This window comes from Osmia bicornis, chromosome 8, assembly GCF_907164935.1.
Source record: "Osmia bicornis bicornis chromosome 8, iOsmBic2.1, whole genome shotgun sequence".
NCBI classification, from domain to species: Eukaryota; Metazoa; Arthropoda; class Insecta; order Hymenoptera; family Megachilidae; genus Osmia; species Osmia bicornis.
This window is the reverse complement of record NC_060223.1, coordinates 9,947,215-9,962,607: the sequence shown is the minus strand read 5'-3', so window position 1 is coordinate 9,962,607 and position 15,393 is coordinate 9,947,215. Positions and strand designations below refer to the sequence as shown.

Below are 15,393 nucleotides of genomic sequence, written 5' to 3'. Positions count from 1 at the left end.
GTTTTATTTGAACAGTGTTGTTGGTTAACGTAGGATAGCAGCAGAAAATATGTTGCGGCAAACGTTGATGTTTAATCGTATGGCAAGAATATATAATTTCTATAAACTACATCGCTTTCATGCGAACCGTTCATCGTAATTTGAAATAAGACGCCGTAGCGCCGGTATACCTGTATCTAGCCTGTATCTACTACGCAACTTCCGCTAACTCGCTGCTGAGCAAAATGGACGCCTTTGTGTCTGTTTTCCTCGTATTCACACTATAAATACTGTTTTCCCCGCGATGCACCACCTTTGACATGGCGATGTTTACGCGGTGTCGTGAGAAACGTGAGTGAAAATCGTGCCGTGCCACGAAGTTAAGTGCATTCCTTGGTGATCGATGAGAAAACGTATCCAACCAAATAGGCCACAACCACGGATGACAATTGAGTGAATATCTTTCTCGACGAAAAGTTTTGCGAGCAGATTCGGACGGAAGGGCCCGTTGTTTTTCCCAGACGTGTAAATATTGATGATTTCTACGCGTTGAACTACACGGGGTTCTTGGATAATGATACACCTCCCGCCAAAATTCCATTCACTGCTCGCATTCTGCAATATAAATAATCGTTGTTCATAGTCGGGTAAGGCAATTGACACAAAAACTTTGACTTTCAACTTTATTTTCTTCTGTCAAATCACGTACAAACGACATTGTTAACAATACTGACCCTGACAATTTTATTATTTGACAGAATTGCATTCAGTTGGGAGATTTCCAGTACGTAGCATCGCTCCTAAGGCCATGTTATCATATGTATGATGTTGGATGGTAGTTACTTGTCAACAGGAGGTAATAATAACAGCTTTATGTGATCTTAGTGATAGAAATGTGACATTATAAATGAATGTTATCAATGTGAGTGATAAAAATTATTGAAATCATTGAGATAAATATGGTTTGTACAAAACAATGACACATTCTGTGACGTAGTGTACGCCGAGCATTGGTTTCATTTATAGCTTGATTTTTGATATTATCTAATGTGTACTGGTTTCTATGTGTTTTATTTATTATATTAACATGGATTTAATCAAATCTGTGCAGAATATTGAAATAATTTTGAATTTAATTGCATTAATTTGACAAAATACTGTTTGTTATGGTTTTGTAATATATATATGTATACATAATATATCATACTGCAATATATAAATTATTTTTATAATTATCATGAATGAATCAGTGATGCCCTCAATGCACAATTAGTGAACAATAGATTTTCAAAATTTTTTTTTTATTTTACTTTTTTTGTAACAAAAAGAAATTGTATCAAGTTACTCTAACCTTTATGAAGGGATTAACATGTTTTTGTTAATCTCTCTGTAATATAACCTCATTGTGAAATATGAAAGTCATATATTTAAAATACTTTTTCAAATTTTTAATAAAATGAATTTAAATGTCAATATATACTCCTTTTCTTATAATTAATAATGTTAACATTATTATTTAATAATATATATAAAAAATAATACATTTTTTTGAAATTTGTATTTTGGAGCACTAATTTTTGAAGAGATTCTCACATTTATATATTAAATATATAAGAGGTTAGTTACATGAGTAATACAATACTTGATACGGTATGTTGTTTGTTCCAGGACAAGAAATTATTGTTAACAATGGACCGTTTATTGGAGGATCCACGAGCTTCATCAAAATTTGGTTGATACTGTCTTGTGCATCATGGGAACTTAAAAGAGACTTTGTTAAGTTCCCAGTATATGCTTTAGTGCTAGTGTTCTTTGATAAGCGTTAGATATAATTCTGTTTGACAGTGAAATATTCCTTATGTCAGAATGTCTTGAGAATGCGAGTGAAAAGAATTTAACAATGATTTCTTTAAACATTTGTGAAAACAGTGCATTTAGATATGTTCTGTTGATTTATGTTTATCGTATACTGTGAGCAAAACTTTTCTAACATGCCAGTGCAGTGTTTCTTAAGTTGGATAATTCTATGAACCTCAGAGTACATGTAAGGACACTGGACCTAATTTTACTAATATTTTTTGTCCAGGCTGTAATGCCAGAACAAGTCAAATTCAAGATGAACGGGGTTATACCGAGTGTGCCAATCACAACTCTCGCTGGTATCGCGAGTCTGACCGACTTGTTACCTGAAATGCCCCTTCCAACACCGTTGCCGCAGACTTTGACAAACAAGTCCCTTCTGTTTCATCCACGTGTCGCAGAGGAAGCACAAATATTGCTAAGTGTTCGAAACGAAAACTTAGTGCCCCAGTTAATATTATCCTTATCGCAAACGTCGTCCGATCATATTGAACTGAAAGACAATTACGCAAATACCGAACAGCCTTTAGAAACCGAGCAAAATACTCCAGAATTACTTAAGGCAATTTTACAAATAAACCCGCACGTGTTTAAAGGCCCCCAATATAATTCACCACGAAACTGGACCCAAGGTACACCTATGATGCATACCAACCAAACATCCGCAAACTATGGACGGTTTTCGCCATCTTACTCGAGTTCTTCGGGGTCGAGACAAACGCCTCAAGGTAGTCCAGCTCATCCCGCTGCCGCTAGAACCGTACTCCCTCCGCCCGCTGGTATTAATCCTTTGCCCAACATGACTCCACAACCAAATATGTACTCTCCAGCGCATCTCAGTTCTCCTGGGACACCGTTAACAACCCTCGGTAACGTAACGCCTCAACACCACAATATGGCTGGCATGACACCTCAACATAACATGCATATGGCATCTCCTATGCGCGCTAATATGCCTTTGCAACAACATCAGCCTATTAATATTCAGCCAAACATATACGACCCTATGATGAATCAACAAGTACACCATCCATTAGGGACTCATCAACCGATGGACATAAGTAGTACAGTACAAGAGAGCCAACAGTTTTTACTCGACCCGGTAACAGGTCTTTCCGACATTGATATACCGATCGACAACATCGAGGCAAAACAAACCATGGACAATACGACGCAACATCTTATGTCAACGACGCAAACGACATCTTATACGAGCATGGATAGCAGCGATATGGTTGATACCTTAAGCGCTACCCCAACACCGATGATACAGCATCAACAGAATAACAATTCCGAGAAAGGTGCGAAGATACCCGGTCCGGTACCAGAGAAATTGAAGGAACCGGTTGTCATGTTAGATAGATTATCGTTAGCGGACCAGGCCCTGATGCAGAAAAGTTTAGCCGCGTTCGCGGAAAAATCCCCGAGCCGGGCCGCGAAGATGGGAATCTCGAACCGCGACGATGTCAAGTCGGAATCGGAGAGCGAGGAGGAAATCGGTAAGAACAATAAATATTTCAAGGCTAGAGCGAAAGAGCGTCAAGTCCAAAGAGAAAAGGAGAAAGCCGAAAGGAAGAAGAGCGATGAAAAGACGCGCAGGCGAAGAAGGGTATTGGACGACGACGAGGAAGATGACGATAAGAAAGAGATGTCACTTGGACCTTCGAAACCAAAAATAAGAAAAATTGAAAAGAAACTCGTCCCTGTGTTGGCTAAGCTTAGCGTGGAAGAACTGATGGAAACCAATACTTATCAACGTTTCAACTCCACCATAGAAACGATATTCGAAAATACCGAAGATTTTGCAACCAATGCCGAATTTGACGACGACGGTGATGTGCCTCCAGAATTGTTAATTCCTAAGTATCAGTTACACGATTTATGCACCGAAGCGGCGAAGTTGAAGGCTCTCGGCGCGATGGAATCGATTCCCGCCGATCGATTGGTCAGACTGTTGAACATATTGGAGAAAAACATTCGAGACGGAGCGAAAGTATCACCGCTCGCCGATCCTGACGACGATGTTGACGAAAGCCGGCTGTGGATGCAATTAGCTATGGAAAGGGTACAACGCGCTGTAGATGCATCTTTGATCGCGTTACACATCATGACTTCTGGTAACATGCCTAAGATGGTGTATCTAGAGGACGTGATCGACAGAATAGTTCTTTTTATGAAATTTCAATTGCAAAACACCATTTATCCATCTTTCGATCCGGTTTACAAGATAGACGCGAAAAAAAAGACTGACGGTTATAATTCTAGCGGTCGTAAGAAACGGGGTCACATGAAGGAAGTACGGGAGAAAAGTATACTTCAGGTTTACAACAAGATGCACGAATTGGTCGGTCTTCTTGCCGAATTATTGAACATACAGGTATTGACGGACACGAGCGTTCTCCATGCATCTACGCTGGGCGTTGCACCTTTCTTCGTCGAGTCTGTTAGCGATCTTCAGTTGAGCGCGTTGAAACTGGTCACCGTTATATTCACGAAATACGAGAAACACAGGAGATTGTTGTTGGACGATATATTGGCATCCATAGCTCGGCTTCCGAGCAGCAAGAGGAGCTTGAGAACGTACAGGTTGAATTCCGAGGATCATATACAGATGTTAACAGCCTTGGTGTTGCAACTGATCCAATGCGTGGTGGTATTACCGGACAATGTACTTCCTCAGCAGAAGAAGTCGCAGCAGCAGGAGGAGGAGGAGAAAAAGGAGGAGAAGAAGACGAGCTACGTAGACGCGGACGTTATGATCATAAACAAATACGAGACGGCCACCAGGATAGCTGGCAATTTTTTATCCGTGTTCCTGAACAAGTGCGGCAGTAAAGGAGAGGAGATAGATTATAGGCCGTTGTTCGAGAATTTCGTCCAAGATTTGTTGGCCACCGTGAACAAGCCCGAATGGCCAGCGGCTGAATTGCTGTTGAGTCTGTTAGGAAATCTGCTGGTGGGTCATTTCTCTAACAAAAGTTCCGATATGGCTCTGAGGGTAGCGTCGATCGATTACCTCGGAGTAGTTGCAGCCAGATTAAGAAAGGACGCGGTCAGCTCTCAATGCAAATTATCCACCATCGACCAGATTATAAAAGACATCAAGATCGAACAGCAGAAGGATTCCGACTACGATCAGGTGAAGGATAAAGAGATACCGGGTTTGAACGAGGACGAGGAGAGGACAGTTTTTTTACAGAAGGTACTTCTTGATTATCTGGCTGTAAACGGGACGAAGGATTCTGCCCTCGGCTACGCCCGTCATTTTTATTTGGCCCAATGGTACAGAGACTGCGCGGTGGAGAAGTCGCGAGTCGGTCAGTCGAAGAACAGCCCGAGCAAGAAGATTCACAAGAAGAGGGTGAAAAAGAAAAACAAACAGCATTCGAGCGATCAGGAGTCCGAATCGGAATTGGAGGAAGCGGACCCAGACGAGAACGAGAATAACGAACAGAAGAACTCGGAGGCATACAGGATCATCGAGGAGAAAAAGAAGTACATAATAAGTAGAATAAGGCCGTACAGTACCGGTACGAAGCCGGATATTCTTCAAACTTACATCGACTACAATTCTGCGGAACTAATATCGCAATATCTAGCCTCGAAGAGGCCGTTCTCGCAAAGTTTCGACAGATACCTCAAGCAAATTCTGCGCGTGCTAACGGAATCGTCGATCGCCATCAGGACGAAAGCGATGAAGTGTCTGACGATGATCGTCGAGGCGGATCCAAGCGTGCTGGCGCGGGTAGATATGCAATTGGGGGTGAAACACTCGTTTTTAGATCACGCGACGTCTGTGCGAGAGGCAGCCGTCGATCTCGTAGGGAAATTCGTACTAAGTAGGCCCGAATTAATAGATAAATATTACGACATGTTGTCGGCCAGGATCCTAGATACCGGCGTGAGCGTTCGTAAGCGTGTGATTAAAATTTTAAAGGACATCTGTATGGAGTGTCCGGACTTCCCTAAGATTCCCGAGATATGCGTGAAGATGATCAGACGAGTGAACGACGAGGAAGGCATTAGGAAATTAGTTATGGAGGTGTTCCAGAACATGTGGTTCACACCGGTCAGGGAACGTCCCACTCTCGATTCCGAATCGTTGTTGAGAAAAGTTATGAACATCACGGACGTGGTGGCAGCTAGCAAAGACATGGGTCTTGAATGGTTTGAACAGCTGCTGGTTAGTTTGTTCAAGCCGAAAGAGGATAAAGAAGATAGTACAAAGATGTTAACCGAGCCGCCGAAGGCGTTGTTGACTGCGTGCAAACAAATCGTGGATTGCTTGATCGAGAACGTGCTTCGGCTAGAGGAGACCAACCTCGAAGAATCCGAGAAGTCGGAGAAGAAGGGATCTTCGCAACGATTGGTCGCTTGCTTGACAACCTTGTATCTGTTTGCTAAAATACGACCGCAACTGCTAGTCAATCACGCGATCACGTTACAGCCTTATCTAAGTTTAAAGTGTCAGACGCAGGGAGATTATCAGATCATCAGCAGCGTGGCGCATACCCTGGAACTCGTGGTACCGTTGATGGAGCATCCTAGCGAGACTTTTTTAGCACAGCTCGAGGAGGATTCCGTGAAGTTGATATTGCAACACGACAGATCTGTGGTAGCCAGCTGTCTCTCCTGTTTAGGATCCATAGTTAACAACGTGACGAGAAATTTTAAGTTAATCCGGGACTGCTTTAAGAAATATTACGGACACTTGACCGAGTACAAATCGTTTTACGAGAAAGATCCAACGAATCCCATGCTTTTAAAGTACAGACCGTTCGTCAGGAGAGCGTTGTTCACCGTGGGCCTGCTGTTGCGACATTTCAACTTCACCGACCCGGAAGTGATCGAGGGACTGGCGGAGAACATCAAGGATCAAGTGTTCGAGACGTTGAATTACTTCGTCCATTTGGACAACGACGACATTCGACAATTTACTCTGTCTGCCATTGGTTCTTTGTGCATACGCCATTACGAATTCATGTTGCTACCAGAGCTGAAGGAATTGTACCATCATCTGCTCACATCGGAGAACGCTTTGGTTCACATGAGAATTCAGGTGCTGAATAACGTCGAGGTGTACCTGCAGGAAGAGGACAAGAGGATGATCAAGCAGGACATGGAGTGGGCTAAGATGTCGAAACAGGAGAACCTCAAGGAGATGGGTGACGTCTCATCAGGAATGGCGAGTACCGTGATCCAGTTGTACGTGAAGGAGATCCTCGAGTCTTTTTTGCACGCGAACATAAGCGTTCGACACGCGGCCCTTAAGGTGATCCAGTTGATCCTGGCCCAAGGTTTGGTGCACCCGGTTCAGATAGTCCCTTATCTGATCTGTATGAGCACAGACTGCGAGAAGGCGGTCAGTCACAGTGCCGACAAGCAGTTGCAGGACATCGAGAAGAAGTATCCTGGCTTCATTCACATGAAGTCTCAGCTGGGCATCAAGCTGAGCTACCGGCTGCAGAAGATTCTCCAGAACGACATGACGGTGAGGGGTATGCGGGTGAAAGAGGGCGAGTTTCCAGGCGCTTTGAACGGTTTCCTTTACACGATTCTGAGGAACACGAAGCAGCAGAGGAGAGCCATCGTCCTCTCGTTCCTGAAGCAATTCGACGAGTCTGCTAAAACGAGCTTATCCCAGATGCTGTACTTGGCCGACAATCTCGCTTACTTTACATATCAAGTGCAAGACGAGCCACTGTTCATCATTCACCACATCGACATCATCATCTCGATGTCAGGCACGAATCTGTTGCAGTCGTTCAAGGACGCGTTGTTACCGAAGGAAGGCGGCAGTCATTCGACGTCCTCTCAACAGCATCACCATCACCAGCAGCAACATCAATACCAGCAACAACATCAGAGCCAAGGATCGATAGGACCGGATGGACAGCCTCGGCCCGACCAGTTGATGTCGTCTTTGGAAGACGAAGAGGACGATGAGGAGGACGAGGAATCGTTACTGGCAAGGTTTCCGAACGACACGACATTGCTGAGAGAATACATCACCGCCAGCCAAGGCTTCCTGTTGCTGCTCAATCTAAGGCAACACCTGAAGGACCTGTACGGCTTTTCCGACCAAAAGATCAGTCAGTACTCGCCAACGGAAGCCGCGAAGGTTTACGAAAAGGCGGTGAACCGTAAGAACAACTTACTGTTCAAACCAAAGGCTACCCTGCAGAGACTGAAGGAGGGCGTGAGCAACGCTGAGCTCGACGCCGACGGCAGGAAGAAGTTGGTCAAGGAGTACCTCGATTTCAAACAGCTGATGCTGAAATTTGACCTAGAGGAAGCGGAGGAGGAAGGAAACGAGGCGGACACGAGTGGCAAACACCATCACCACCACCACTCGTTGGAGAACCCGAGCTCGAAGATGACGCACCCCGAAGTGGACAGCGGCAAACTTACGGACGGTGCGATGACGACGAGCAACAACCCGATTGCGAATCAGTACCAACCGAACATGAACTCGACGATCGAGCATCCGAATAACTCGATGAACTCGATGCCACCCCCTGGCCCTATGCCCCCCGTGTCGATGCCGATGCACCCACCGCCGCCTATGAACGCGGCTCCCGGACAAATGGCGTCGCCGCGTGTCCCAAAGCTGACGATACACGCTCACTCGGACAGCGCGAAGGAGCACCGCAAGCATCGCGCGCACAAAACGGAGAAGGTGAAGAAACACAAGAAGAAGAAGAGGAGAAGAATCTCCGACAGTAGCGAGAGCGGCGAGGACTACAGTGATCCTGATTTTCTAGTGTGAGTGCGGTGGTGCGTCCGCATCCTGTGTACATATAAATACAGACGTACGATGCGCGGGTGGTCGAGGCGTGTACGCGTGTCGCCAGCGAGTCTACGCGTAAATGATCGTTTTCTTTCCGAATCATGCCCTCGCGAGGGATGTGGATGAGGGAGAGAGAGACAATGTAACCGGACGCTCTGATATCGCGACGGACCGCGAGCCGACTGGCAAGCCGGAAGTGAACCGAACGCGACCGAAACTTAATGTACAGAGGGACGGTGGTGCTCTTTAGGGAACGGGTGCGACCTGTTGTCTGCGAGTCGACTCGACGAAAGGGGTGGTGAGAATGAAAGAGAGGGAGAGGGTGAGTTGCGAGGCGCGAAGGAAAGAGAGAATTATAATTATTATCGATCGCCTCGCCGGCGGTTTTAGGTTTATCTTGTTGGCTAGGACACGCGGTGGACGCGCGTCTAAAGATTTCTCGCTCCGTGCTGAAACGTTCGATGATGGTTCGCGCGAATTCAAAGGGTTCAACTTGGTTCGATCACGAACCGCAAAGGTCTTTGCTTTCGTTCTTCTGTTTCCTTATTCTTTTTCTTTATCTTTTATCGAACGCGACAGAGGTTCGATCGGAGAACGCGTCGAACCAAGTCCCCTTAAGTCGACAGACCGAGGAAAACTGTTTGTTGTAAATAATATCGAACAATAACAGAGCAACGTCGAAACGATACTTTTAGTTTTCTTTTTTGCAGAGAGTAAAAGAGAGATTGGGTGAGTGTGCGTGGAGCTTGTCCCGTAAGGCAGGAGATTTCAGTGTTCGTCGAGAAACGAGCGAACGGATGAACTGTTCGACGCGTTGTACGTTTCCGTTTCGAGGATCGAACTCTTGGAGAATGCTCTCGGCGAAAGGAAAAGAGGCAACCAAGATAGAACGAAAGCAGAGGGAAAGAGGTATCGACAAGAGAGAAGGGATAACGTGCATAGTCAGAAAGGTAGGTGGACAGATTCGTTAGACTTGCTCCACGGCATGTATAAATAAGAAAAAGTGTGTAGTAAAGGAAGTAAAGAAACAAACAAACAAACAAAAAAAAAAAATGAAAATGAAGAAAACACATTTGCCTATGCATTATGATGAAACGTTGTTTGTAATATCTGTACATACAAATTTCAAGTAAAGTATCTTATTTTCTTACAAACTATATAGCGGTGACATTATCGAAGAATACTTAAGATTTTGTTGTAATATTAAGTATTTATTCAGAATTCATGTTGTCCCAATATAGTTTGCTTTATGCACTCGTCTTTGGTGTATTGGAAAAAAAAACTATCGTTTTTATACAAGCTTAGGAGTAAAACGAACACAACAGCAACAACAGAAAAATAAAATATGATTACAATGTAGTAATTTACTCTCGAAGGGAAACAAACGAAACGAGTGAGAGAGTGAGGGTTGAGGGATGAAAGAGGAATAAGTAGAACCGTAGCGAAGGAAGAACAAGAGTGATTCTTTTGATAAACCTCTCGTTTTTTCCGTGACGATGCTTCTTTTTCTATCGATGACTCGTTACACCTGCGTCTACCGATCACGGTAGCCTTCCTCAGGGAATATGACGATGAAGAGGAAGAAATCACCGTTCGCCTTAATTTTCCAGAATTAATAAGTCGAGTAGCGAGGCTTTCTTTCCCTTCGTCCCCTTTTCTCTGGGGGAAAACGAGCAGTTATCAATGATACGTCGCGGTCGCTTTTTCCATCGCGCGGTAATTCGTCTTTTTTATACGTTTATAAGAGGCCAGTTGACTACCGTCGACGAAATATCTGCGAAACGGGGCTGCTCGTTGCAAGACTGTAATTTAGACACGGAAGAAACGAAATGGTTCGAAATGAGAAACTTGGTGCGGTGACGACGCTAAGCGATGGTTTCTACTTTTTCACCTGGATCAGAATTCTTTCGTCCTGCGAGAATGTTACCTTTTTCCGGTTACTACGCGATTTTGCATTTACACACGTCGTTTCGTTTTCTGTTCGAAAGTGAAAAGAATACGAGTTGCCGTTGAACGCTGGCAAGTTTTATTAGGTGATTACGCTTCTTTCGTTTTAATCTCGATGAAAAAAAGTAGCACTTTATTGGGGCTCAGATGTGTACATTCATCTTCTATATCTCGTAAATAAATCTGGCAGCAAAAATGATTCATTGCAATTCATTCGATTATTGTTTAACCGCGAACGCAAGGAATGCGCGCGATGAAAATCGTCTCAGGAACTTTTCTTTTCTTTTCTTTTCTTTTCTTTTAAATACTCGCTTACATATTAATCTTTCTACTTTAATTATTGCGTTTCAAATCGTTTATCATTCGTTACATTGATAATTTAGATTTACTATTTTTATATAAAACCGTCATTGGAGATGGGTGTTTTTTATTTACCCAAACACAATCGTCTGAAAGGAATTATTTTATTGTAATTATAAAGAAGTGAGGAAATAAAATTCTCTAGTTTGATCGAACAATTCGCGCTCATTTCTTGCATCAAAATTATGGAAAATTTATTTAACGAACCTTTGGGTATCGCCCGATCTTAAACAGGAAAGAACTCGAATTTCATTATTTTTTATTTACCGTCCCCGAACTGTGCAATGCTAGTAGAAATTAAAGAGACGAGTTTTACGCTCGAACTTACAAAGATCTCACCCTTTGTAAGCACCCTGCCGATCGTAAAAGGGACGCGTGGCACCCTTTCCACGAGTCGAACGTCGCGGACTATGGATGCTGGAAATTCCTGTGGAAAAAAAAACATAGAATCCTGGAATATTGGACCACCTGTTGCGCCTATACGAACGAAAGGGTGCGAAATCCGAGGGATGGATAAGACAAAGTGTTATTAACCGGGGTTGAAAAAAATCTAGGATCAAAGGAGGTCTTTGCAACTGTACAAAATGTTCGCGTGTACATATTTATTATACAGAAACAAACATACAAAAAAATAATAATAATAATAATAATAATGAAGCTGGGTTACAAGGAGGTGGAAGGAATTGTTTGGCAGAGAATGAGTGTTATTGAGAGTGCGAGGGACTAAATGTTAAGACACAAGAGGCGATGCCGTTTCACGAGACACTTTTATTGTTCGTTGTAATAAACTTTTTAGGAAACAAAGAAAGAAAGAAAAAAAAAATGATACGTGGAAAGGAAGAGGTGTAACGTTGTAAAATTCTAAACGCGATTATATTTCTTACGTTGCGTGTATACATATATAGTGTGTGTATATGTATGTATACACAGCTCGAGAATTAAAAAGGGAGAGACGCGTGATCTTTAATAGGCGTTTATATTAGCGATTAATAAATTCGGATAAGCGTGTTCGCGACAAATGTGAATGCAAAAGAGGCGGAGATTAAAAAAAAAAAAAGGAGCAAAGAGGACACTTGTCGCTCCTCCTCGAATCGTACTCAGCACAGTACGAGGCACATTTGTATTATAATATTATACATATAAATATATATATATATATACATAGATATATATATTGTATCACCTATGTTTTTGTATTTGCTAATCTAACGAAGACAAAGAACAGAAAAAAAAGCTACAAAAAAGGAATATCGAATTAACGAACAGAGAAGGTTCATAGAAAGTATATATTATATATTTGAGTAAAAATTGTTGGAGAATTGGTGTTATCCACGATCGAAATCATTTCAGGGGAGGGATGGGAACACAAAAGGAATCGTCTCTTGTAATACAATTTATCTTTTTTCGCGTCGTTTAAGTTGTTCCTCGCCTTCTTCCTGTTGTTTCAGTTTCTTTTCATTTTCATTCCTTGATTGGAAACACGCTCAGGAAACAATTTCAAGCGGTCCTCGGGGTGGGAATCAATTTTAAAGTGATCCATCTTTTTATTTTTAGAATTACTCGGTACACACCATTGTCCTGGATAATGCCAACGCTCGTTTTTTTTTTTTTTACTCATAACTTATTATGTACATCGTCTGAAGAAAAAAAAAAACCGGTACGTTCGTAAAGAAAAAATAAACATAAGTATGTATCAATCGGTTTCGTTCATTTCCCTCTTGCCCTTCACACCATCTATAATTATGATTATTATTATTATTTTTTTTTAATTAGGATCATTGAAAAAAGCTGCGTCGTGTTGTGCTGAGGTCGCGTTTTCAATGGTGAATCACCCTCAGAAGCGATCAACGCGTCCTGCGAGTTTCATCTTCCGGATTCCTTGGGCAAACGAGCGACAAAGAGCCTGTTTATTAACGATTGTAAATAAAAACAAAAAAAAAGATTCTTCTGTTGATAGGGTGGAGGGATCACAGGTGGAGGGTGTGAAACTTGCGACACTTGGATTCAATTCTCATTTTTCTTGTCTCATTTGTTTCCAATCGACCCCCGTGAACACTTGGAAGACTGTTAATTATTGTAGAGAATATTTGATACGCCGCTTTGGAAACGAAGTACAAAAGATACATAGGAAAAATGTCTCTCGTTCGTCTGTAGCGACGAAGCGACTCTGAAGAACTCGGAGAGGGCTTCGAACACGAAGTAAGTACAAGCTACTGTAAATATACGTTGTTACACGACGAATTAAAATATATTAATACACTATTAATTGTACCTATAATAATATTGTTGTTATTATAGGTAAAAAAAAAAAAAAAATATTAGTTTAGCGGAGGGGTAGTAAGAAACATATCATTATCGTTTACTTGCAGAAAATCATTTAATTATCCTTTCTGGAAATATATACACTTATTCTGTTTTTATAAAAAACAGCTGCATAATCCTTCTTTGAATATTTTTTCAGAGTCGCATTAGTTACCAGATGAATTATAATATTAATTATATGTTGTAATTTTACTTTGATGTTCTTCAATCTGTGAGCTAACACGTGTTAGATATTTAAATCCTCCGACTCTTCGTTCCTCCATCGGATACATCTGTAATACCATCCATGTGTAAATAAATAAATAATGATTTAATATATTACACGATGTTACTTACATCCTTGGGATATCTTTGATGTAACGAGTATCATCCGAATGATTCGTCCAGCTCGTAGCCTTACATTTTTCCCTCCAAACTTTCGTGCTTTTTAGAAATGTGGAATAAGTTCTTGCATCCACCAGTTCCATTTTCTTTATACCAATTGTCTCGCTTTTGCTAGGTTTCTTTGAACGCTCGATCAGATCTCTTCTTTTCTTCGTGTATTCTTCATCCTGTTTCCTGTAAAATATCGCTTTAGATTTCATATGCTCCGAAGAATTCTGATATTTGTTTTACCTGAACGCTTTAATTAACGTTGCATCGAATTTGTACTTTTCTTTCCAGCGTTCATTTAACTCTTTCGATGCACCTTCAAAAGATTTCTTCCTTCTATACTCCTCCAAAGCTTCCTGGATCTTCTCTCGATATTTCTGTCTTTTATTCCCTTCTATTTCTCGTTTCAGCTTGGCCTGCATTCTTAATTGCTCCTCGTCCATCGAGCGTTTGCTCTCCTTCTCCATTCTCCATTTTCTAATCAACTCCTTCTTCTCGACTGTGTTTGAACCAGCGCTTTCGTTTGTTCTTTTCGTCTCCACCGGGCAGCTTTTCACTTTTCTCGAAACGGTCATCCTCTTTCCTTTATCCATTTCGTTCGAAACATCCTCCGATTCGCGAAGATTCGTACTTTTCTCAAGTTGCTCGATGTTCCTCATTTTCTCTCGCTCTTTCCGCTTCCGCCATTCCGTCACCGCTGCCCTCTGCTTCTCGCGCAAATTTTCGTACTGTTTGTACCATGATTCGTGGTTCACTATACTTTCCACGGACAAATCCGGATATTTCTTTTGGATAGCTGCTACCAAAGCTGGAACGTTCTCGCATTTTTTTCGCATTTTTAGAAAAAATAGATGGTCCTCCATGCTCCAGTTTCCGGTATGCCCTGTGCAACATTTTTCCTTGAAACTTACAACCCCATTTCGAATGTTAAATGAAATAATTTACCGGTTAGTGCAACCAGTGCATGGAAATCATGAACGTCCTTGTAATCTTGAGTCTCTTTTTTAGTCTCCATTTTGTTCGAGCCCGAAGATGTTACGTTCTTCTGTATATTCTCGTATTTTTGAATACTCGGCTGAAATTCGCGTAATTCAGCCTCGAGAACTGCCTGTTCCTGCAATAGAGGCTCGATGCAGCAAGATTTCTTCAAATCCTGCATTTTTTGCGAAAGTTTGATCAATTTTAGTTTGTACGTATTTATATCTAAACATAAACACAAGCAGACGTGTTCCTTTTATGAATTATATTTATTATAGGGTGAAGGGTACCTAGGGTCTACGTACCTAGGTTTTGTATTTCTTCCGGATGTCTTGCAATGTGCTTCACAGACTCCATTTCCGTAGAGATATTTTCCATATTTTTATACATAGCGTTAAACAAATTCTGCCTGATAAATAAGAGAGATTAAAATTTCTTAAAACAGGCAATTAGTCTTTCTTTCAAAAAGTACCTTTTCATTGTCATTTCTTTATACTCGTGAACAACCTCCCGCCATAAATTCGAATCTAATTTAATGTTTTCAATCGCAGCAATAAGTCCTTTCTCCAAGATATCCTCCTGTTGCTTCAGCCTGAGCAATGGTTTTAAATAAAGATCTCTTTCAACGAAAGCCATTTTTTTCTTCGATGCGTCATATTTTTCTTCACTGTTATTGGCACTCATTGAGCAGAGTTTGACGTTCAACGTAAAAATGTGGCAAAATTCGTTCAATAGATGGAACGAAGCATCGTATGTGTTTCCATAGCGATTCCCCATTAGTTTTA

General features: G+C 41.8%; 2 protein-coding genes across 3 annotated transcripts; one reads left to right on the top strand and one right to left on the bottom strand.

The window, feature by feature from the left end:
• The first annotated feature begins 183 nt into the window (after nt 1-183).
• On the top strand, nt 184-9,681 carry LOC114879939 (nipped-B-like protein). 2 transcript variants are annotated; one of them, XM_029195372.2, is made up of 4 exons: nt 184-626; nt 738-835; nt 2,066-8,604; nt 9,340-9,681. In XM_029195372.2, exons 2-4 carry the CDS (start codon nt 812-814, stop codon nt 9,344-9,346), a joined length of 6,570 nt encoding a protein of 2,189 aa, XP_029051205.1. In that variant the 5' UTR covers nt 184-626; nt 738-811; the 3' UTR covers nt 9,347-9,681. The 2 variants fall into 2 exon arrangements, with proteins under 2 accessions (XP_029051205.1, XP_029051204.1); XM_029195371.2 differs by lacking the exon at nt 184-626 and having other exon boundaries at nt 747-835; nt 1,648-8,604.
• Nucleotides 9,172-15,385, bottom strand: LOC114879938 (coiled-coil domain-containing protein 112-like). Its single transcript, XM_029195369.2, has 6 exons — nt 15,081-15,385; nt 14,914-15,017; nt 14,576-14,833; nt 13,874-14,513; nt 13,595-13,816; nt 9,172-13,530 (listed from the first exon to the last, which is right to left on the bottom strand). The coding sequence occupies exons 1-6, from the start codon at nt 15,383-15,385 to the stop codon at nt 13,485-13,487; spliced, it is 1,575 nt and encodes a 524-aa protein (XP_029051202.2). The 3' UTR covers nt 9,172-13,484.
• Nucleotides 15,386-15,393: the final 8 nt, after the last annotated feature.